Source organism: Bufo bufo, chromosome 5 (assembly GCF_905171765.1).
Source record: "Bufo bufo chromosome 5, aBufBuf1.1, whole genome shotgun sequence".
NCBI lineage: Eukaryota > Metazoa > Chordata > Amphibia > Anura > Bufonidae > Bufo > Bufo bufo.
Window position 1 is genome coordinate 18,721,462 of NC_053393.1, and position 24,912 is coordinate 18,746,373.

The 24,912-nt window shown below is 44.4% G+C and overlaps 1 protein-coding gene across 1 annotated transcript in view; it reads left to right on the forward strand.

Annotated features, from left to right (window-relative positions):
* Nucleotides 1–24,912, forward strand: part of LOC121002803 — a 43,666-nt gene that overhangs the window by 7,342 nt on the left and 11,412 nt on the right. Inside the window, exons 2-3 of the mRNA XM_040434354.1 lie at nucleotides 12,529–12,714; nucleotides 18,799–19,197. Of these exons, the coding sequence (XP_040290288.1) occupies nucleotides 12,654–12,714; nucleotides 18,799–19,197 (460 nt within the window). The 5' untranslated portion in view covers nucleotides 12,529–12,653. The remainder of the gene's footprint in view (nucleotides 1–12,528; nucleotides 12,715–18,798; nucleotides 19,198–24,912) is intronic.

Consider the following 24,912-nt stretch of genomic DNA (forward strand, 5'->3'; position numbering starts at 1 on the left):
TTTCCTCCAGTAATAATGCTAGCAGTGTGCCCACTATCCTTAGTACCAGTAGATTTCCTCCAGTAATAATGCCAGCAGTGTGCCCACTATTCTTAGTACCATTAGTTTCTCCTAGTAATAATGCCAGCAGTGTGCCCACTATCCTTAGTACCAGTAGATTTCCTCCAGTAATAATGCCAGCTGTGTGCCCACTATCCTTAGTACCAGTAGATTTCCTCCAGTAATAATTCCAGCAGTGTGCCCACTATTCTTAGTACCAGTAGATTTCCTCTAGTAATAATGCCAGCAGTGTGCCCACTATTCTTATTACCAGTAGATTTCCTCTAGTAATAATGCCAGCAGTGTGCCCACTATCCTTAGTACCAGTAGATTTCCTCTAGTAATAATGCCAGCAGTGTGCCCACTATCCTTAGTACCAGTAGATTTCCTCTAGTAATAATGCCAGCAGTGTGCCCACTATCCTTAGTACCAGTAGATTTCCTCTAGTAATAATGCCAGCAGCGTGCCCACTATTCTTAGTATCAGTAGATTTCCTCCAGTATTAATGCCAGCACTTTTCCCACTATTCTTATTACAATTAGTTTCTCCTAGTAATAATGCCAGCAGTGTGCCCACTATTCTTAGTATCAGTAGATTTCCTTCAGTAATAATGCCAGCAGTGTGCCCTCTATCCTTAGTACCAGTTGGTTATCTCTAGTAATAATGCCAGCAGTGTGCCCTCTATCCTTAGTACCAGTTGGTTATCTCTAGTAATAATGCCAGCAGTGTGCCCTCTATCCTTAGTACCAGTCGGTTATCTCTAGTAATAATGCCAGCAGTGTGCCCACTATCCTTAGTACCAGTTGGTTATCTCTAGTAATAATGCCAGCAGTGTGCCCTCTATCCTTAGTACCAGTCGGTTATCTCTAGTAATAATGCCAGCACTGTGCCGACTATTCTTAGTACCAGTAGATTTCCTCCAGTAATGATGCCGTTAGGATGAGTGTGCCCACTGTTTTTTTCTTATGTGGCAGAGACGCCTTTGAGTGGTACTGGTGCCTCATCACCCCCCATAGCTGTGCTCCTGGCCCAGCAGTGTAACCCTTATAACTGATGCATCAAGCCCCAGTAACACCATCACAATGAGTAAATTTGGCAGGTTAGTTTTTCCAAAGCATTGATACCAGGAGAACGCCTCCAGTAATAGAGAGACCGTAGTATCCTCAGTTACGCTCCCAGTAAAAGATCCAGGAGAACGCCCTCAATTATAGCACCATCAGATAATCCCCTCTGACTTCTCTCATCTCTGCCTGTAAGATACAGAGAAATGGCAGCAGAAGCTGAGTGGTGGCACCGCACCAAGTATTGTCGCCAGCGGCCTGGGAGTAATGCCCGAGGAGCAGATCTGCAGATAGAGAGTAACAATGGAGAGGCCACCTGTAAGACTGCAGATTACAGAGAGTTTACAGCATGGAGAATTCACTGGGCGACTCTGTGACAATGAGAGGTGGAGCAGATCCCTAACATCATTGTACTGACTTCATATATAAGCGGGAAGAGTCCATAATAACCCTGAAGGGCAACAGAGAACATCAGCTTCTCCATTAGTGTCCTGTGGGAGAGGACGACCTGATGTCTGTGCCAGATTATTATTTATACGGCGCCACCGACCTCTGTACAGCCTTACATAGAACAATCCTGGGGTAACACATTGTAACAAGAAGCCAGCGAGGTACAGAGAAAAGATAGATATATAAGGTAGAGGCTCTGACCACAGGAGCTTACAATCTATAAGAGGAGATACAAGAGGTGGGGGAGGAGTAAGAGTCCTCCACCTCCTGTATCTCCTCTTATTCCTTATAGATTGTAAGCTCCTATGGTCAGGACTCTTACTCCTCCCCCACCTCTTGTATCTCCTCTTATTCCTTATAGATTGTAAGCTCCTGTGGTCAGGACTTTTACTCCTCCCCCACCTCCTGTATCTCCTCTTATTCCTTATAGATTGTAAGCTCCTGTGGTCAGGACTCTTACTCCTCCCCCACCTCCTGTATCTCCTCTTATTCCTTATAGATTGTAAGCTCCTGTGGTCAGGACTCTTACTCCTCCTCCACCTTCTGTATCTCCTCTTACTCCTTATAGATTGTAAGCTCCTATGGTCAGGACTCTTACTCCTCCTCCACCTCTTGTATCTCCTCTTACTCCTTATAGATTGTAAGCTCCTGTGGTCAGGACTCTTACTCCTCCTCCACCTCCTGTATCTCCGCTTATTCCTTATAGATTGTAAGCTCCTGTGGTCAGGACTCTTACTCCTCCCCACCTCTTGTATCTCCTCTTACTCCTTATAGATTGTAAGCTCCTGTGGTCAGGACTCTTACTCCTCCTCCACCTCTTGTATCTCCTCTTACTCCTTATAGATTGTAAGCTCCTGTGGTCAGGTCTCTTACTCCTCCACCTCCTGTATCTCCTCTAATTCCTTATAGATTGTAAGCTCCTGTGGCCAGGACTCTTACTCCTTATAGATTGTAAGCTCCTATGGTCAGGACTCTTACTCCTCCTCCACCTCCTGTATCTCCTCTTACTCCTTATAGATTGTAAGCTCCTGTGGTCAGGACTCTTACTCCTCCTCCACCTCCTGTATCTCCTCTTACTCCTGATAGATTGTAAGCTCCTATGGTCAGGACTCTTACTCCTCCTCCACCTCCTGTATCTCCTCTTATTCCTTATAGATTGTAAGCTCCTGTGGTCAGGACTCTTACTCCTCCACCTCCTGTATCTCCTCTTACTCCTGATAGATTGTAAGCTCCTATGGTCAGGACTCTTACTCCTCCTCCACCTCCTGTATCTCCTCTTATTCCTTATAGATTGTAAGCTCCTGTGGTCAGGACTCTTACTCCTCCCCCACCTCCTGTATCTCCTCTTATTCCTTATAGATTGTAAGCTCCTGTGGTCAGGACTCTTACTCCTCCACCTCCTGTATCTCCTCTTATTCCTTATAGATTGTAAGCTCCTGTGGTCAGGACTCTTACTCCTCCTCCACCTCCTGTATCTCCTATTACTCCTTATAGATTGTAAGCTCCTGTGGTCAGGACTTTTACTCCTCCCCCACCTCCTGTATCTCCTCTTATTCCTTATAGATTGTAAGCTCCTGTGGTCAGGACTCTTACTCCTCCCCCACCTCTTGTATCTCCTCTTATTCCTTATAGATTGTAAGCTCCTGTGGTCAGGACTCTTACTCCTCCCCCACCTCTTGTATCTCCTCTATTCCTTATAGATTGTAAGCTCCTGTGGTCAGGACTCTTACTCCTCCTCCACCTCCTGTATCTCCTCTTATTCCTTATAGATTGTAAGCTCCTATGGTCAGGACTCTTACTCCTCCACCTCCTGTATCTCCTCTTATTCCTTATAGATTGTAAGCTCCTGTGGTCAGGACTCTTACTCCTCCCCCACCTCTTGTATCTCCTCTTATTCCTTATAGATTGTAAGCTCCTGTGGTCAGGACTCTTACTCCCCCCCCCCCCTCTTGTATCTCCTCTTATTCCTTATAGATTGTAAGCTCCTGTGGTCAGGACTCTTACTCCCCCCCCTCATCCTGTATCTCCTCTTATTCCTGATAGATTGTAAGCTCCTGTGGTCAGGACTCTTACTCCTCTTATTCCTTATAGATTGTAAGCTCCTGTGGTCAGGACTCTTACTCCTCCTCCACCTCCTGTATCTCCTCTTATTCCTTATAGATTGTAAGCTCCTATGGTCAGGACTCTTACTCCTCCCCCACCTCCTGTATCTCCTCTTACTCCTTATAGATTGTAAGCTCCTGTGGTCAGGACTCTTACTCCTCCACCTCCTCTTGTATCTCCTCTTATTCCTTATAGATTGTAAGCTCCTGTGGTCAGGACTCTTACTCCTCCCCCACCTCCTGTATCTCCTCTTATTCCTTATAGATTGTAAGCTCCTGTGGTCAGGTCTCTTACTCCTCCCCCACCTCCTGTATCTCCTCTTATTCCTTATAGATTGTAAGCTCCTGTGGTCAGGACTCTTACTCCTCCTCCACCTCCTGTATCTCCTCTTATTCCTTATAGATTGTAAGCTCCTGTGGTCAGGACTCTTACTCCTCCTCCACCTCTTGTATCTCCTCTTATTCCTTATAGATTGTAAGCTCCTGTGGTCAGGACTCTTACTCCTCCCCCACCTCTTGTATCTCCTCTTATTCCTTATAGATTGTAAGCTCCTGTGGTCAGGACTCTTACTCCTCCCCCACCTCTTGTATCTCCTCTTACTCCTTATAGATTGTAAGCTCCTGTGGTCAGGACTCTTACTCCCCCCCCACCTCTTGTATCTCCTCTTATTCCTTATAGATTGTAAGCTCCTGTGGTCAGGTCTCTTACTCCTCCCCCACCTCCTGTATATCCTCTTATTCCTTATAGATTGTAAGCTCCTGTGGTCAGGTCTCTTACTCCTCCCCCACCTCCTGTATATCCTCTTATTCCTTATAGATTGTAAGCTCCTATGGTCAGGACTCTTACTCCTCCTCCACCTCCTGTACCTCCTCTTAGTCCTTATAGATTGTAAGCTCCTATGGTCAGGACTCTTACTCCTCCTCCACCTCTTGTATCTCCTCTTATTCCTTATAGATTGTAAGCTCCTATGGTCAGGACTCTTACTCCTCCCCCACCTCTTGTATCTCCTCTTATTCCTTATAGATTGTAAGCTCCTGTGGTCAGGACTCTTACTCCTCCTCCACCTCCTGTACCTCCTCTTATTCCTTATAGATTGTAAGCTCCTGTGGTCAGGACTCTTACTCCTCCCCCACCTCCTGTATCTCCTCTTATTCCTTATAGATTGTAAGCTCCTGTGGTCAGGTCTCTTACTCCTCCTCCACCTCCTGTATCTCCTCTTACTCCTTATAGATTGCAAGCTCCTGTGGTCAGGACTCTTACTTCTCCACCTCCTGTATCTCCTCTTATTCCTTATAGATTGTAAGCTCCTGTGGTCAGGACTCTTACTTCTCCTCCACCTCCTGTATCTCCTCTTATTCCTTATAGATTGTAAGCTCCTGTGGTCAGGACTCTTACTTCTCCACCTCCTGTATCTCCTCTTATTCCTTATAGATTGTAAGCTCCTGTGGTCAGGACTCTTACTCCTCCTCCACCTCTTGTATCTCCTCTTATTCCTTATAGATTGTAAGCTCCTATGGTCAGGACTCTTACTCCTCCTCCACCTCCTGTACCTCCTCTTAGTCCTTATAGATTGTAAGCTCCTGTGGTCAGGACACTTACTCCTCCCCACCTCCTGTATCTCCTCTTATTCCTTATAGATTGTAAGCTCCTGTGGTCAGGACTCTTACTCCTCCTCCACCTCCTGTATCTCCTCTTATTCCTTATAGATTGTAAACTCCTATGGTCAGGACTCTTACTCCTCCTCCACCTCTTGTATCTCCTCTTATTCCTTATAGATTGTAAGCTCCTATGGTCAGGACTCTTACTCCTCCTCCACCTCCTGTATCTCCTATTATTCCTTATAGATTGTAAGCTCCTGTGGTCAGGACTCTTACTCCTCCTCCACCTCTTGTATCTCCTCTTATTCCTTATAGATTGTAAGCTCCTATGGTCAGGACTCTTACTCCTCCTCCACCTCCTGTATCTCCTCTTACTCCTTATAGATTGTAAGCTCCTGTGGTCAGGACTCTTACTCCTCCACCTCCTGTATCTCCTCTTACTCCTTATAGATTGTAAGCTCCTGTGGTCAGGACTCTTACTCCTCCTCCACCTCCTGTATCTCCTCTTATTCCTTATAGATTGTAAGCTCCTGTGGTCAGGACTCTTACTCCTCCCCCACCTCCTGTATCTCCTCTTACTCCTTATAGATTGTAAGCTCCTGTGGTCAGGACTCTTACTCCTCCCCCACCTCCTGTATCTCCTCTTATTCCTTATAGATTGTAAGCTCCTGTGGTCAGGACTCTTACTCCTCCCCCACCTCCTGTACCTCCTCTTATTCCTTATAGATTGTAAGCTCCTGTGGTCAGGACTCTTACTCCTCCTCCACCTCCTGTATCCCCTCTTATTCCTTATAGATTGTAAGCTCCTATGGTCAGGACTCTTACTCCTCCACCTCCTGTATCTCCTCTTATTCCTTATAGATTGTAAGCTCCTGTGGTCAGGACTCCTACTCCTCCCCCACCTCCTGTATCTCCTCTTATTCCTTATAGATTGTAAGCTCCTGTGGTCAGGACTCTTACTCCTCCTCCACCTCCTGTATCTTCTCTTATTCCTTATAGATTGTAAGCTCCTGTGGTCAGGACTCTTACTCCTCCCCCACCTCTTGTACCTCCTCTTATTCCTTATAGATTGTAAGCTCCTATGGTCAGGACTCTTACTCCTCCTCCACCTCCTGTATCTTCTCTTATTCCTTATAGATTGTAAGCTCCTGTGGTCAGGACTCTTACTCCTCCTCCACCTCCTGTATCTCCTCTTATTCCTTATAGATTGTAAGCTCCTGTGGTCAGGACTCTTACTCCTCCCCCACCTCCTGTATCTCCTCTTATTCCTTATAGATTGTAAGCTCCTGTGGTCAGGACTCTTACTCCTCCTCCACCTTTAGTATCTCCTCTTATTCCTTATAGATTGTAAGCTCCTATGGTCAGGACTCTTACTCCTCCCCACCTCTTGTATCTCCTCTTATTCCTTATAGATTGTAAGCTCCTGTGGTCAGGACTCTTACTCCTCCCCCACCTCCTGTATCTCCTCTTATTCCTTATAGATTGTAAGCTCCTGTGGTCAGGACTCTTACTCCTCCCCCACCTCTTGTATCTCCTCTTATTCCTTATAGAATGTAAGCTCCTATGGTCAGGACTCTTACTCCTCCCCCACCTCCTGTATCTCCTCTTACTCCTTATAGATTGTAAGCTCCTGTGGTCAGGACTCTTACTCCTCCCCCACCTCCTGTATCTCCTCTTATTCCTTATAGATTGTAAGTTCCTGTGGTCAGGACTCTTACTCCTCCCCCACCTCCTGTATCTCCTCTTACTCCTTATAGATTGTAAGCTCCTGTGGTCAGGACTCTTACTCCTCCTCCACCTCCTGTATCTCCTCTTATTCCTTATAGATTGTAAGCTCCTGTGGTCAGGACTCTTACTCCTCCTCCACCTTCTGTATCTCCTCTTACTCCTTATAGATTGTAAGCTCCTATGGTCAGGACTCTTACTCCTCCACCTCCTGTATCTCCTCTTACTCCATATAGATTGTAAGCTCCTGTGGTCAGGACTCTTACTCCTCCCCCACCTCCTGTATCTCCTCTTATTCCTTATAGATTGTAAGCTCCTATGGTCAGGACTCTTACTCCTCCTCCACCTCTTGTATCTCCTCTTATTCCTTATAGATTGTAAGCTCCTGTGGTCAGGACTCTTACTCCTCCCCCACCTCTTGTATCTTCTCTTATTCCTTATAGATTGTAAGCTCCTGTGGTCAGGACTCTTACTCCTCCCCCACCTCCTGTATCTCCTCTTATTCCTTATAGATTGTAAGCTCCTGTGGTCAGGAGATACAGGAGGTGGGGGAGGAGTAAGATTCCTGACCACAGGAGCTTACAATCTATACGGAGTAAGAGGAGATACAAGAGGTGGGGAAGGAGTAAGAGTCCTGACCACAGGAGCTTACAATCTATAAGGAATAAGAGGAGATACAAGAGGTGGGGAGGAGTAAGAGTCCTGACCACAGGAGCTTACAATCTATAAGGAATAAGAGGAGATACAGGAGGTGGAGGAGGAGTAAGAGTCCTGACCACAGGAGCTTACAATCTATAAGGAGTAAGAGGAGATACAAGAGGTGGGGAGGAGTAAGAGTCCTGACCACAGGAGCTTACAATCTATAAGGAATAAGAGGAGATACAGGAGGTGGAGGAGGAGTAAGAGTCCTGACCACAGGAGCTTACAATCTATAAGGAGTAAGAGGAGATACAGGAGGTGGGGGAGGAGTAAGAGTCCTGACCACAGGAGCTTACAATCTATAAGGAATAAGAGGAGATACAAGAGGTGGGGAGGAGTAAGAGTCCTGACCACAGGAGCTTACAATCTATAAGGAGTAAGAGGAGATACAGGAGGTGGGGGAGGAGTAAGAGTCCTGACCACAGGAGCTTACAATCTATAAGGAATAAGAGGAGATACAGGAGGTGGAGGAGGAGTAAGTGTCCTGACCATAGGAGCTTACAATCTATAAGGAATAAGAGGAGATACAGTAGGTGGGGGATGAGTAAGAGACCTGACCATAGGAGCTTACAATCTATAAGGAATTAGAGGAGATACAGGAGGTGGAGGAGTAAGAGTCCTGACCACAGGAGCTTACAATCTATAATGAGTAAGAGGAGATACAGGAGGTGGAGGCGGAGTAAGAGTCCTGACCACAGGAGCTTACAATCTATAAGGAATAAGAGGAGATACAAGAGGTGGAGGAGGAGTAAGAGTCCTGACCACAGGAGCTTACAATCTATAAGGAGTAAGAGGAGATACAAGAGGTGGAGGAGGAGTAAGAGTCCTGACCATAGGAGCTTACAATCTATAAGGAATAAGAGGAGATACAGTAGGTGGGGGATGAGTAAGAGACCTGACCATAGGAGCTTACAATCTATAAGGAATTAGAGGAGATACAGGAGGTGGAGGAGTAAGAGTCCTGACCACAGGAGCTTACAATCTATAAGGAGTAAGAGGAGATACAAGAGGTGGGGGAGGAGTAAGAGTCCTGACCACAGGAGCTTACAATCTATAATGAGTAAGAGGAGATACAGGAGGTGGAGGAGGAGTAAGAGTCCTGACCAAAGGAGCTTACAATCTATAAGGAATAAGAGGAGATACAAGAGGTGGAGGAGGAGTAAGAGTCCTGACCACAGGAGCTTACAATCTATAAGGAATAAGAGGAGATACAGGAGGTGGAGGAGGAGTAAGAGTCCTGACCACAGGAGCTTACAATCTATAAGGAGTAAGAGGAGATACAGGAGGTGGGGGAGGAGTAAGAGTCCTGACCACAGGAGCTTACAATCTATAAGGAGTAAGAAGAGATACAGGAGGTGGGGGAGGAATAAGAGTCCTGACCACAGGAGCTTACAATCTATAAGGAATAAGAGGAGGTACAGGAGGTGGAGGAGGAGTAAGAGTCCTGACCACAGGAGCTTACAATCTATAAGGAATAAGAGGAGATACAGGAGGTGGGGGAGGAGTAAGAGTCCTGACCACAGGAGCTTACAATCTATAAGGAGTAAGAGGAGATACAAGAGGTGGGGGAGGAGTAAGAGTCCTGACCATAGGAGCTTACAATCTATTAGGAATAAGAGGAGATACAAGAGGTGGAGGAGTAAGAGTCCTGACCACAGGAGCTTACAATCTATAAGGAATAAGAGGAGATACAAGAGGTGGGGGAGGAGTAAGATTCCTGACCACAGGAGCTTACAATCTATAAGGAATAAGATGAGATACAAGAGGTGGGGGAGGAGTAAGAGTCCTGACCACAGGAGCTTACAATCTATAAGGAATAAGAGGAGATACAGGAGGTGGAGGAGGAGTAAGAGTCCTGACCATAGGAGCTTACAATCTATAAGGAGTAAGAGGAGATACAAGAGGAGGGGGAGGAGTAAGAGTCCTGACCACAGGAGCTTACAATCTATAAGGAGTAAGAGGAGATACGAGACCTGACCACAGGAGCTTACAATCTATAAGGAGTAAGAGGAGATACAGGAGGTGGGGGAGGAGTAAGAGTCCTGACCACAGGAGCTTACAATCTATAAGGAGTAAGAGGAGATACAGGAGGAGGGGGAGGAGTAAGAGTCCTGACCACAGGAGCTTACAATCTATAAGGAATAAGAGGAGATACAGGAGGTGGAGGAGGAGTAAGAGTCCTGACCACAGGAGCTTACAATCTATAAGGAATAAGAGGAGATACAAGAGGTGGAGGAGGAGTAAGAGTCCTGACCATAGGAGCTTACAATCTATAAGGAGTAAGAGGAGATACAGGAGGTGGGGGAGGAGTAAGAGTCCTGACCACAGGAGCTTACAATCTATAAGGAATTAGAGGAGATACAAGAGGTGGGGATGAGTAAGTGTCCTGACCACAGGAGCTTACAATCTATAAGGAATAAGAGGAGATACAGGAGGTGGAGGAGGAGTAAGAGTCCTGACCACAGGAGCTTACAATCTATAAGGAATAAGAGGAGATACAGGAGGTGGAGGAGGAGTAAGAGTCCTGACCACAGGAGCTTACAATCTATAAGGAATAAGAGGAGATACAAGAGGTGGAGGAGGAGTAAGAGTCCTGACCATAGGAGCTTACAATCTATAAGGAATAAGAGGAGATACAGGAGGTGGAGGAGGAGTAAGAGTCCTGACCACAGGAGCTTACAATCTATAAGGAGTAAGAAGAGATACAGGAGGTGGGGGAGGAATAAGAGTCCTGACCACAGGAGCTTACAATCTATAAGGACTAAGAGGAGGTACAGGAGGTGGAGGAGGAGTAAGAGTCCTGACCACAGGAGCTTACAATCTATAAGGAATAAGAGGAGGTACAGGAGGTGGAGGAGGAGTAAGAGTCCTGACCACAGGAGCTTACAATCTATAAGGAATAAGAGGAGATACAGGAGGTGGAGGAGGAGTAAGAGTCCTGACCACAGGAGCTTACAATCTATAAGGAATAAGAGGAGATACAGGAGGTGGAGGAGGAGTAAGAGTCCTGACCACAGGAGCTTACAATCTATAAGGAATAAGAGGAGATACAGGAGGTGGGGGAGGAGTAAGAGTCCTGACCACAGGAGCTTACAATCTATAAGGAGTAAGAGGAGATACAAGAGGTGGGGGAGGAGTAAGAGTCCTGACCATAGGAGCTTACAATCTATAAGGAATAAGAGGAGATACAAGAGGTGGAGGAGTAAGAGTCCTGACCACAGGAGCTTACAATCTATAAGGAATAAGAGGAGATACAAGAGGTGGGGGAGGAGTAAGATTCCTGACCACAGGAGCTTACAATCTATAAGGAATAAGATGAGATACAAGAGGTGGGGGAGGAGTAAGAGTCCTGACCACAGGAGCTTACAATCTATAAGGAATAAGAGGAGATACAGGAGGTGGAGGAGGAGTAAGAGTCCTGACCATAGGAGCTTACAATCTATAAGGAGTAAGAGGAGATACAAGAGGAGGGGGAGGAGTAAGAGTCCTGACCACAGGAGCTTACAATCTATAAGGAGTAAGAGGAGATACGAGACCTGACCACAGGAGCTTACAATCTATAAGGAATAAGAGGAGATACAGGAGGTGGAGGAGGAGTAAGAGTCCTGACCATAGGAGCTTACAATCTATAAGGAATAAGAGGAGATACAAGAGGTGGGGGAGGAGTAAGAGTCCTGACCACAGGAGCTTACAATCTATAAGGAATAAGAGGAGATACAAGAGGTGGAGGAGTAAGAGTCCTGACCACAGGAGTTTACAATCTATAAGGAGTAAGAGGAGATACAGGAGGTGGGGGAGGAGTAAGAGTCCTGACCACAGGAGCTTACAATCTATAAGGAATAAGAGGAGATACAGGAGGTGGGGGAGGAGTAAGAGTCCTGACCACAGGAGCTTACAATCTATAAGGAATAAGAGGAGATACAGGAGGTGGAGGAGGAGTAAGAGTCCTGACCACAGGAGCTTACAATCTATAAGGAATAAGAGGAGATGCAGGAGGTGGAGGAGGAGTAAGAGTCCTGACCACAGGAGCTTACAATCTATAAGGAATAAGAGGAGATACAAGAGGTGGGGGAGGAGTAAGAGTCCTGACCACAGGAGCTTACAATCTATAAGGAATAAGAGGAGATACAGGAGGTGGAGGAGGAGTAAGAGTCCTGACCACAGGAGCTTACAATCTATAAGGAATAAGAGGAGATACAGGAGGTGGGGGAGGAGTAAGAGTCCTGACCACAGGAGCTTACAATCTATAAGGAATAAGAGGAGATACAGGAGGTGGAGGAGGAGTAAGAGTCCTGACCACAGGAGCTTACAATCTATAAGGAATAAGAGGAGATACAGGAGGTGGAGGAGGAGTAAGACTCCTGACCACAGGAGCTTACAATCTATAAGGAATAAGAGGAGATACAGGAGGAGGAGGCGGAGTAAGAGTCCTGACCACAGGAGCTTACAATCTATAAGGAATAAGAGGAGATACAAGAGGGGGGGGGGGGGGAGTAAGAGACCTGACCATAGGAGCTTACAATCTATAAGGAATAAGAGGAGATACAAGAGGAGGACCATATTTTACCCATGAAAATACAAAGATATCCTAAAAGACGGAGTATACATTGTTATCTTCCCAGGTGTCATGTGGACGTTTATTGCCTCATTTAAATGTACTTCTTGTGTAATTGGGATCTTAATTTTTATGTATGAAGAATTTTAAGTTAAAGAGAATTGGTTTTATAGAACTGAACTCTTGCTATATTTGCCTTCTGAGCTCTGACCCACCGGGCGCGGAGACTTTCTTATCGTTATATAATAATCCATTGTTTGGACCTTTGTGTTTATTCTACTTGTTTGTTGTATTTTAGGAACATGAATGACCCCGAGGGGAGGGGGATCATCCTCTTCTAGAGTCTTCGGCACTGGACGTTCTTCCTGGTAGAAATTCCCCAAGACATTGTGAATCATCATCATCAGCTGATAACGGAGGACAATGAAGCGGAGACGAGACGTGACGCTGCCCATGCTTCTCCTCGCCTCCATCACAGTGTATGGTAAGCTGTGCGGTCATCTGGTCCTATGTGCTACAATGTTATCCTGATTATCTCCTACAGAATATAATGGGGAGTGGGCGGGGCTCCCAGCAGTCAGGCCCCTCCCAGTCAAAAAATCTGGAGACTCCATCATAGTGGTCAATAGTGAGGAGCGAATTGATTCGTTCAAAAATCAGTTTCCTTGAGCAGCGATGGACTCGATGGACAGGGCTGGACATCTCACCCGTCCCCGTCAGTCTCATGCCTGTGCCATTGCTTCGAGTAGTGACACAAGTGCAGAGGCTCTTCTGCTGGTACCTGAGCAGTGCAGATGCCGACTGTGAGAAAAAAAGAGATTTCAGCTCACCCACCGTCCTCCTTCGCCATGCACGGATCCCGGATCGGGAATTAATCAAAACCGTAGAAAAAAAACAGCGGCCTGTTTACGGCCTGCTCTCCGGATCCGTTTTTTTTAGCTTTTTTTTTTTACACCGCTCATTTTGTACCGCAGATACCTCCTAGGATACTTATTTTATATCTTTATTTTTCCCATAATTACTGTTTCTGCCTCTCTCATTATGTTTCATAACAGTTTTTTTGCTTTTGTGTTTTGGGGACTGCCCTAGGGGAATGATCCCCCTCTTGGGTAGAGGCCGACGAATCAGCACTCGTGATGCTGACTCCGTGTTGGGAGTACTTTCTGCGTCGCTTGCCTTTTAAAATAGATTTGGGTGTGCCCCCAGATTTTTGTTTCCACGTATACACTCTGTTTAACGAAGGGTCCTGCACATCCCTTTTAAATTTCGTCTCTTTGATATTATTTCATTTTCCAAGGCAATCATTCTCTCTTTTCACACGGGCGAGTATTCCGCGCGGATGCGATGTGTGAGTTGAACGCATTGCACCCGCACTGAATCCAAACCCATTCATTTCTATGGGGCTGTGCACATGAGCAGTGATTTTCACGCATCACTTGTGCGTTGCGTGAAAATCGCAGCATGCTCTATATTCTGCGTTTTTCACGCAACGCAGGCCCCATAGAAGTGAATGGGGTTGCGTGAAAATCGCAAGCAAGTGCGGATGCGGTGCGATTTTCACGCACGGTTGCTAGGTGACGATCGGGATGGAGACCCGATCATTATTATTTCCCCTTATAACATGGTTATAAGGGAAAATAATAGCATTCTGAATACGGACTGCATAGTACAACAGCGCTGGAGGGGTTAAAAAAAATAAAAAATAATTTAACTCACCTTAGTCCACTTGATCGCTCAGCCGGCATCTCCTTCTGTCTCCTTTTTTGCTAAACAGGACCTGTGGTGACGTCACTCCGGTCATCACATGATCTTTTACCATGGTGATGGATCACGCGATGGATCATGTGATGACCGGAGTGACGTCACCACAGGTCCTGTTTAGCAAAAAAGAAGACAGACGAGAAGCCGGGCTGTGCGATCAAGTGGATTAAGGTGAGTTAAATTATTTTTTATTTTTTTTAACCCCTCCAGCGCTGTTGTACTTTGCATTCTGTATTCAGAATGCTATTATTTTCCCTTATAACCATGTTATAAGGGAAAATAATACAATCTACACAACCCCGATCCCAAGCCCGAACTTCTGTGAAGAAGTTCGGGTTTGGGTACCAAACATGCGTGATTTTTCTCTCGCGCATGTTCCCGCAACGCACCCGCACATTTTCCCCGCAATGCCCGTGTTAAAGAGGCCTTAGATCTTTATCTAATGCCACAAACTCGTCCTTTTCATTATAGGGTAGCAGGGTATTTTGCACCGCTATGATTTTCTCACGAGTAACTTCCAGCAATGCTTCTTCCTGCGCTACAATCAGGCTGATTAGTCTTAGGGCTCATGCACACAACCGTATGCTCTCCGAGACATACACTCCGTAAGCGGGCCATATGTCCTGGAGCGGCATACATCGTGCGCACGGGAGCGCACAGCATCATAGGTTACTGGGGCTATAACTCTTGTCCCGCACTCATATGATCTTATGTACCGTATGTCTCGGAGGGCATACGGTCATGTGCATGAGCCCTTAGTGAGCATTCAGACAATGCGGCATTCCAGCTTTCCATAAAGTCCAACGAATAATTAAATGTTGGAGTTCTTTTCAGCCGTAGCCCCCCTGTCGATAAGATCTTAACGTCTTGGCATCCCACCTGGTGCGCATTTCTTTGGATAACAAAGACTCAAGTTCCCACATTAACAATTCCATGTCACAAGGAGTGTCACATCAAAAATAACCTCATCATCCATAACATCGTCAAGGCACATTGCTCTCGGCCATGCCTCCCGTCAAATTTGGTTCAGCCATTGTGCGACCAACGCTTTAATATATAGTAGGTCGGTGGGGAGCCGACTGTGCATGCGCCGCTCATGTCTGGTAACAGCACATGGACACTCGGCATCTGTGCCGCTCAGGCAGGAGCAGAGCCTCTGCGCTTGCGCCACTAGTGGTCTCTTGCTCCCTTTGTGGACTCTTCTACTTCCACCCTCCCAGCCTGAGCGACTCTCACTCACTGCTGGTCACCTACCACCCGTTTCCGGTGGCCTCCTGCAACACGCCATGGGCGCGTTTACATTTGCATTGTCTAAGTTCTTCCACAATTCTATGCTTTTCAGTCTTTGAAGACTGGAACTATAGCATTGCTCATCCCTGAATAAAATGCAAGAACTTCAGTGATGAGTGACACACACTAATTGAAAAATATAACATGATATATGTGTGATTCAGAATGACTACTCCTTTAAGCTCTGTAACGGCATCCTCAGCGGCACACAAGGGGCCGATATCTTCTATACGTCCTGTGTGCGCTCACAGCCGCGTGACTTCTTATTGTTGGGATCATATATCTAATCAGGAAGTTTTTTCCATGTAGCGGATTGTGTTACGTCATCCCAGAGGTCGATGCATTTCACCTACATCTTGGACGCACGCGGACAGGAAATCCTGACTTCCTTGTGTCTGTTCGGAGGCTTCTTCTGGCGGTTTCCTCTTCTTGTAGTGAGGAAGGTCTTGGGGTTGTATTGTGCATTGACAGAACCTCGTCTCTCACCGCCATCAAGTGCTCGATGTCCAGAGAATGGACACAATTCCTAAAATACTAAATGCTCAAGATCTTCAAACGGGGGCCGGATCTCAGTGTTAACAACAACCATATCGTGCACCAATAGTAACGCTGTAGCTGTGGTATACGGTATTCAAAGGACAGTGCCTTACCACATCTGAGTCTGTTCTACACAGTACCAAAGTAATAGTGAAATACAGTACCCAAACCACAGGACCAATGTGCAGTAGAATTTATAAGTAAAGGTGCCATGCAGTGCCACAATAATGGTTCCATATGATATGCAGCGTCAAAGTGCCATGCGGTATACAAGCATTTGTGTTATACAGTACACAGTATAAAATAGCAGTGCAATATAGTATAAAATAGCAGTGCCATATAGTATAAAATAACTGTGCAATATAGTATAAAATAGCAGTGCCATACAGTATAAAATAGCAGTGCAATATAGTATAAAATAGCAGTGCAATATAGTATAAAATAACTGTGCAATATAGTATAAAATAACAGTGCAATACAGGGAGTGCAGAATTATTAGGCAAGTTGTATTTTTGAGGATTAATTTTATTATTGAACAACAACCATGTTCTCAATGAACCCAAAAAACTCATTAATATCAAAGCTGAATATTTTTGGAAGTAGTCTTTAGTTTGTTTTTAGTTTTAGCTATTTTAGGGGGATATCTGTGTGTGCAGGTGACTATTACTGTGCATAATTATTAGGCAACTTAACAAAAAACAAATATATACCCATTTCAATTATTTATTTTTACCAGTGAAACCAATATAACATCTCAACATTCACAAATATACATTTCTGACATTCAAAAACAAAACAAAAACAAATCAGTGACCAATATAGCCACCTTTCTTTGCAAGGACACTCAAAAGCCTGCCATCCATGGATTCTGTCAGTGTTTTGATCTGTTCACCATCAACATTGCGTGCAGCAGCAACCACAGCCTCCCAGACACTGTTCAGAGAGGTGTACTGTTTTCCCTCCTTGTAAATCTCACATTTGATGATGGACCACAGGTTCTCAATGGGGTTCAGATCAGGTGAACAAGGAGGCCATGTCATTAGATTTTCTTCTTTTATACCCTTTCTTGCCAGCCACGCTGTGGAGTACTTGGACGCGTGTGATGGAGCATTGTCCTGCATGAAAATCATGTTTTTCTTGAAGGATGCAGACTTCTTCCTGTACCACTGCTTGAAGAAGGTGTCTTCCAGAAACTGGCAGTAGGACTGGGAGTTGAGCTTGACTCCATCCTCAACCCGAAAAGGCCCCACAAGCTCATCTTTGATGATACCAGCCCAAACCAGTACTCCACCTCCACCTTGCTGGCGTCTGAGTCGGACTGGAGCTCTCTGCCCTTTACCAATCCAGCCACGGGCCCATCCATCTGGCCCATCAAGACTCACTCTCATTTCATCAGTCCATAAAACCTTAGAAAAATCAGTCTTGAGATATTTCTTGGCCCAGTCTTGACGTTTCAGCTTGTGTGTCTTGTTCAGTGGTGGTCGTCTTTCAGCCTTTCTTACCTTGGCCATGTCTCTGAGTATTGCACACCTTGTGCTTTTGGGCACTCCAGTGATGTTGCAGCTCTGAAATATGGCCAAACTGGTGGCAAGTGGCATCTTGGCAGCTGCACGCTTGACTTTTCTCAGTTCATGGGCAGTTATTTTGCGCCTTGGTTTTTCCACACGCTTCTTGCGACCCTGTTGACTATTTTGAATGAAACGCTTGATTGTTCGATGATCACGCTTCAGAAGCTTTGCAATTTTAAGAGTGCTGCATCCCTCTGCAAGATATCTCACTATTTTTGACTTTTCTGAGCCTGTCAAGTCCTTCTTTTGACCCATTTTGCCAAAGGAAAGGAAGTTGCCTAATAATTATGCACACCTAATATAGGGTGTTGATGTCATTAGACCACACCCCTTCTCATTACAGAGATGCACATCACCTAATATGCTTAATTGGTAGTAGGCTTTCGAGCCTATACAGCTTGGAGTAAGACAACATGCATAAAGAGGATGATGTGGTCAAAATACTCATTTGCCTAATAATTCTGCACGCAGTGTATAGTATAAAATAACAGTACCATATAGTATTAATAGCAGTACCATATAGTATAAAATAACAGTACAATATAGTATAAAATAACAGTACAATATAGTATAAAATCACAGTGCAATATAGTATAAAATAGCAGTACAATATAGTATAAAATAGCAGTGCCATATAGTATAAAATAGCAGTGCCATATAGTATAAAATAGCAGTGCCATATAGTATAAAATAACTGTGCAATATAGTATAAAATAGCAGTGCAATATAGTATAAAGTAAGTGCTATACAGTATAAAATAACAGTGCTATGCAGTATGAATTAACAGGGCAATACAACATCCAAATAACAGGGCAATACAATGTTAAAATGACACTGGCTTGCAGTGCCGGAGTATATTCTCTGAATAATAGTGCCATACAGTGCACACATAGTGCCATACAGTGCACACATAGTGCCATACAGTGCACACATAGTGCCATACAGTGCACACATAGTGCCATACAGTGCACACATAGTGCCATACAGTGCACACATAGTGCCATACAGTGCACACATAGTGCCATACAGTGCACACATAGTGCCATATAGTATAGAAATACAAGCACACACAGCTCTATGGTGTCTACAGGACCTAATGCAGCAGAAAGGAAATATTGTGTTGCAGTCCGGACAAGTAGCACAGTCTCTGCTTCCTCAGATGGTGGCGGTAGAACCCCCCGCCCTCTCCTGTCCCTGGCACCCCTGAATGTGATGGGCATGGTGTGGTGGAAACTCACAGATGGCAGAGGTAATTGTCTTATTTGCCCCATTTGTAATCCAGTCCTGTTTCCTGGCTTGGTCTTGGGCACAGGTAGGTGAGCTCACCATAGTCAGTAGGTGGGGGGTTGTCACAGTAGAGGCTCTGCCCTGTGGTCTACACCTCTCACAGTATCTTTTCTTTCTTGATACAGGCTTTCTGCTGGTGTGGGCGCAGACTGACACCATAGAGCTGACAACGATCACTGGGGACCTCGTACGTCCTATGTCGCCTCCTCTGAACCCCGCGTTCAATATAGTGACCGAAGGGAATGTCTCTATAGAGCTGTCTCCCTGGCCCAGCACCACCATGGTGCCAGCTGTCACCACTCCGGGACAAGATGCCACAGTAAATATGGACAGCACGACGACTGCTGCCACCAGCCTGAATGGCGCCACAATACCACTGCCAACCGGTGCAACTAATAACAGTGACGTGTGCGGTGACACAACCACAAGAAGTGCGGGCAGGGAGTCTACACCGCAAACTACCGGCAGTGCCAACATCGTGCCCAGGTCAATAAAGAAATCCAGAGCTGTCACTAACTTCACAGGTAAGACATGGGGGCATATGGAGCCATCACATGTATGTCATACGTTATCTGTGGTGTTACATAGGACTGCAGGTGACACCTACTACATTATCTGTACTCAGAGAGTTATCACTGTGTTATCTGTGGTGTTACATAGGACTGCAGGTGACATCTACTACATTATCTGTACTCAGAGAGTTATCCCTGTGTTATCTGTGGTGTTACATAGGACTGCAGGTGACATCTACTACATTATCTGTACTCAGAGAGGTATCACTGTGTTATCTGAGGTGTTACATAGGACTGCAGGTGACATCTACTACATTATCTGTACTCAGAGAGTTATCACTGTGTTATCTGTGGTGTTACATAGGACTGCAGGTGACACAGTGATAACTCTCTGAGTACAGATAATGTAGTAGATGTCACCTGCAGTCCTATGTAACACCACAGATAACACAGTGATAACTCTCTGAGTACAGATAATGTAGTAGATGTCACCTGCAGTCCTATGTAACACCACAGATAACACAGTGATAACTCTCTGAGTACAGATAATGCAGTAGATGTCACCTGCAGTCCTATGTAACACCACAGATAACACAGTGATAAGTATCTGAGTACAGATAATGTAGCAAATGTCACCTGCAGTCCTATGTAACATCTGCTACATTATCTGTACTCAGAGAGTTATCACTGTGTTATCTGTGGTGTTACATAGGACTGCAGGTGACATCTACTACATTATCTGTACTCATAGAGATATAACTGTGTTATCTGTGGTGTTACATAGGACTGCAGGTGACATCTACTACATCATCTGTACTCAGAGAGGTATCACTGTGTTATCTGTGTGTTACATAGGACTGCAGGTAATATCTACCACATTATCTGTATTCAGAGAGTTATCACTGTGTTATCTGTAGCGTTACATAGGACTGCAGGTGGCATCTACTACATTATCTGTACTCAGAGAGGTATCACTGTGTTATCTGTAGTGTTACATAGGACTGCAAGTGACATCTACTACATTATCTGTACTCAGAGAGGTATCACTGTGTTATCTGTAGTGTTACATAGGACTGCAAGTGACATCTACTACATTATCTGTACTCAGAGAGGTATCTCTGTGTTATCTGTGGTGTTACATAGGACTGCAGGTAACATCTACTACATTATCTGTACTCAGAGAGGTATCTCTGTGTTATCTGTGGTGTTACATAGGACTGCAGGTGACATCTACTACATTATCTGTACTCAGAGAGGTATCTCTGTGTTATCTGTGGTGTTACATAGGACTGCAGGTGACATCTACTACATTATCTGTACTCAGAGAGGTATCTCTGTGTTATCTGTGGTGTTACATAGGACTGCAGGCCTTCTACAAGGTCTATCCCTTTGATGTTAGGACTTACACTTAGCAGATACTGTGAGGATTTCTTGGCAGGACTTTTGGGTGCAAAATCACGTATTACAGGTGCTGCAGAGGTGAATGGAAATGTTATAGAGCTGGAGTGCCATCTAGTGTTTAAACTTGGTATTGTAGGATTTCATTATTTGTGGTTGGAAAGTACTATTTATTATTATTATTATTATTATTATTATTATTATTATTTTATATTATTATTAATATATCTTATTCATTCAAGAGTCCTTAAAGGGGATGTCAAGCCAGTATTAAGTAAAGGCTCAAAATAGTCAAAAATAGTAAAATAAGTCATCTTCGCCTCACTGTTTCCCCACTGCTCAAAATCTGATTGTTCCCAGTCCCCCACGATCTCGTCTTCCTGGCTGCTCGATGCAAAATGTGACTGCTCAGCAAATCACTGCATGAGGCCGGTCACTGCTGCGGCTTTTATTTGCTGAGCGGTCGTATTTCTTGTGTTGAGAAGGACCAGGAGGGAGAGAGCGGTAGAGACCCAGACACCATCGGACTGTGAGCAGCAGGGATCAGTGACCAGAGTATGGATTATTTTATCATCTGACATCATTCTGAGCCTTCTTTGTCCCCCTGTGACCACCAATGTACCTTTTACGGTGGTCACTAAGGGGCCTTAGGCTGGAATGCTGCTTCCATACAGTCTGCAGCAGAGAGAGGGACTGGGCTCTCACAGGCAGAAGTGCCTCTCTGGAATGTTTAAACCCTTAGATGCTGCAGTCAATAGCGAGCGCAGCATCTAAGTGGTTTAAAGGGAGGGAGCCCCACTTGTCTTTGATCGTCATCCTGCAAAGGAGATGGTGGGGCGCCAATGTCTTAGCATGGGAGCCTGGGGCCTAATGAAAGCCCCAGACCTGCCTGCAATGTATCCCCATCTTTGGCGCAGCCTGCTGGTGACTGTCAGTATAGCACTGTCAGTATAATACTGCCCTGTATAGTCAGTACAGGGTATTATAGAAGTGATCAAAAGATTGCCTGTTAAAGCCCCCTTATGGGACAAAAGAATCCAAGTAAACAATAAAGAATACACCCTTTTCCATTGGAAAAAAGCTTTTCAATGGAAAAAGAAAGTGCAGAAATAAAATCCCCTCCATATTTGGTATCGCCGCATCTGTAACAACCTGCACTATGCAATTATCATGTAATTTATCCTGTATGGTGAATGCTGTACAAAAAAAAAAAAGAAAAGCAAATAGAACCATGCCAGAATTGCTGTTTTTTGCTTTTTCACCACCAAAAAAAAAGGAATAAAAAGCATGATATCAATGATGACAATGAAAACTAAAATTCATCCTGCAAAAATGCTCTGTAGAATGGAAAATTAAAAAAAAGTTCTGCGTCTTGGGATGCAGAGATGCAAAAACATTTTCTTTTTTTTTAAAGAGTATTTATTGTGCAAAAGAAGTAAAACGTAATAGAAATCTATGTATTTGTTATCGCTGTAATTACACTGACCCAGAGAATAACGTTTTTGTGTTATTTATGCCGATAAATGAATCCCGCTAAATGTATAACTTAATAACTCAGTGGCAGTATTGCTGTTTTTCCATCCATCCCGTAAAGTTAATAAACGCTATTCAGTAAGTTATGTGTACCCCAAAATGGAGCCATTAAAAACTACAACTTGTCCTGCAAAAAACAAGCCCTCATACAAAAATAAAAAAGTTCTAACTCTTGAAATGTAAGAAAAAAAAAATGAAAACAAAAAAATTGCTTGGTCGTTAAGGTCCAAAACGGGCTGGTTACTAAGGAGTTAAAGAGAAAAAAAAGAAAAGAATTGTTTTGACAGCCCCTTTAACCGCTTAAGGACCCTGCCATATTTCACCTTCAGGACCAGACCATTTTTTGCAAATCTGACCAGTGTCACTTTATGTGTGAATAACTTTAAAACGCTTTGACTTATCCAGGCCATTCTGAGATTGTTTTTTCGTCACATATTGTACTTCATGACACTGGTAAAATAAAAATAAAATTATTTATAAAAAAAATTCAAAATTTACCCAAAATTTTGAAAAATTAGCTAATTTCCAAATTTCAATTTCTCTACTTCTATAATACATAGTAATACCTCCAAAAATAGTTAGTAATTTACATTCCCTATATGTCTACTTCATGTTTGGATCATTTGGTGAATGCCATTTTATTTTTTGGGGACGTTAGAAGGCTTAGAAGTTTAGAAGGAAAAGCTTCCCGAAAACGATTACACCTTCGGGGCCGATTCCAACTCAGAACCAGCATTCAATGAAATGTGGTTCTCGGAGGGGGTGGATCCTATGTTGGATGAATTGGTCCCCCCCTTGTACAAAATTCTCCATATAGACAGGGCCACTAGAGGTGGAGGTGTTGCAATGGTCTTTCGTGAGCATCTAATGATGACAGCCCTTAAGAATGGCCCAATTTTTAAAACCTTTGAACACCTAGCTATCAAATGCCAGAAGAGTCCAGAAGAGGCTTTCTCTATCTATATTGTCTACCACCCCCCAGATTTTAAAACAGGATTTGATGATGAACTGCTGGAAATGGCCACATCGGCCTTCCTAGATAGTCAAAAGAACATCATTGTTGGCGACATAAATTGTTGGGCCGATGATGTGTCCAACATCCAAACCCAGCAATTATTAACATCTCTTGAGACCATTGGCTTCATGCAGGAGGTGACCTCCCTGACTCACAGGGGCGGCCACATCCTGGACTGGATTCTGACATCCGGGGTGGAGATACAGGTCCAATCCATACATTCTCTGGTGTGGACTGATCATAAAAATATACTTTTTAATCAAACTATCCCCCCTTTAAAAAAAGCTCCCCATTTTCCAGTGAGAGATAAGACTCTCACCCAACAAAGAAATTAGAAAATTCTTAATTTGGAGGAATTTGGCAACAGCTTTAAGGAGAATCTGAATATAGATTTATTCCGCTCCATAGAATCCACGGAAGCAAAGCGAACAGCTTTTAATGATTGTATATAGGCTACACTAAACACCTTAGCACCTATGAAACATAAACAGCAACCTCGTCCCCCTAATAAAAACCCGCCTTGGTTCACTGCTGAATTAAGAGAGGATAAACAGACTACCAGAGCCCTTGAAAGGGCCTGGAGAAAAAAATCCCATAGAAGACACCAAAATTAAATACAAAATAAGTATGAGAAAGTACAGAGATAATATTAAAAATACCAAAAGAACATACTACTTAAATAAAATAGGCAATGCGGCTAACAACTCCAGAGAACTTTTCAAAGTGGCTAAAGAACTAGCCAATCCTAGATGTAAGATTGCAACGACGGAGCACTCTTAAGCACTGTGCCAGCAAATGGCCGAATATTTGCTGAAAAAATTCAGAAACTTAGGGACAATATCCCAACGGTTCATAGGACGGACGAGACACTTTCTTCTTCATTTTAAACCTTACCCTATTCCCTCACAGAATTTCAGCCCATCTCTGAGGAGAGAACGATTGAAATCATTGGAGCTCTTAGATCCTCCTCCTCGCCTCTAGACCCATGCCCGGCGGCCGTGGTGAAGTCCGCCGCGGTTGCAATGGCACCATACATTCGAGACATTATAAATAGTTACTTTTCCAGCGGCTATTCTGAAGCAGGCAGTGGTAACACCTCTGCCTAAGAAACCGGTGAGCGATCGGAGTAACCTTAGACCGATTTCGGGACTGCCATTCGTTGCAAAGATAGGCGAGAAGGAGGTTGTTGCACAACTGCAGGGATATCTGAAGGCCAATCACATTCTTGACGACTTCCAGTTGGGATTCCGACCCGGAAGGTGTACTGAGACTGCTCTGGTCAATGTCCAGAATGATCTACTGATGGCATTAGACTAGAACGACTCCATGGTCCTAGTACTTCTGGACCTATCATCCGCTTTTGACACTATTGACCATCAAGTGTTATTGAACCGGTTGAAAGTGGTAGCCGGATTAGATAGAAAGACCTTGGCATGGATGGTCTCATTTCTCTAGGACAGGGTACAACGAGTGAAGCTGGGGGTATTTCACTCAGCCGATCTCCCACTGTCCTGTGGAGTACCACAAGGCTCGGCACTATCCCCAGTCTTGTTCAACATCTATCTGAGACCATTGGCCAACATCATCAGGAGCCACAATCTTCAGTTTCATGTTTATGCGGATGATACACAACTGTACTTTAGGCTTGCCAAAGGAACAGTTGATCAAGTCGATCTGGCCGGATGTCTCTTGGAGATCGATCACTGGATGAGTGCCAATTATCTAAAGCTTAATGGCACCAAAACTGAATGTATTACATTCAGTGACCAGAAAATTACACC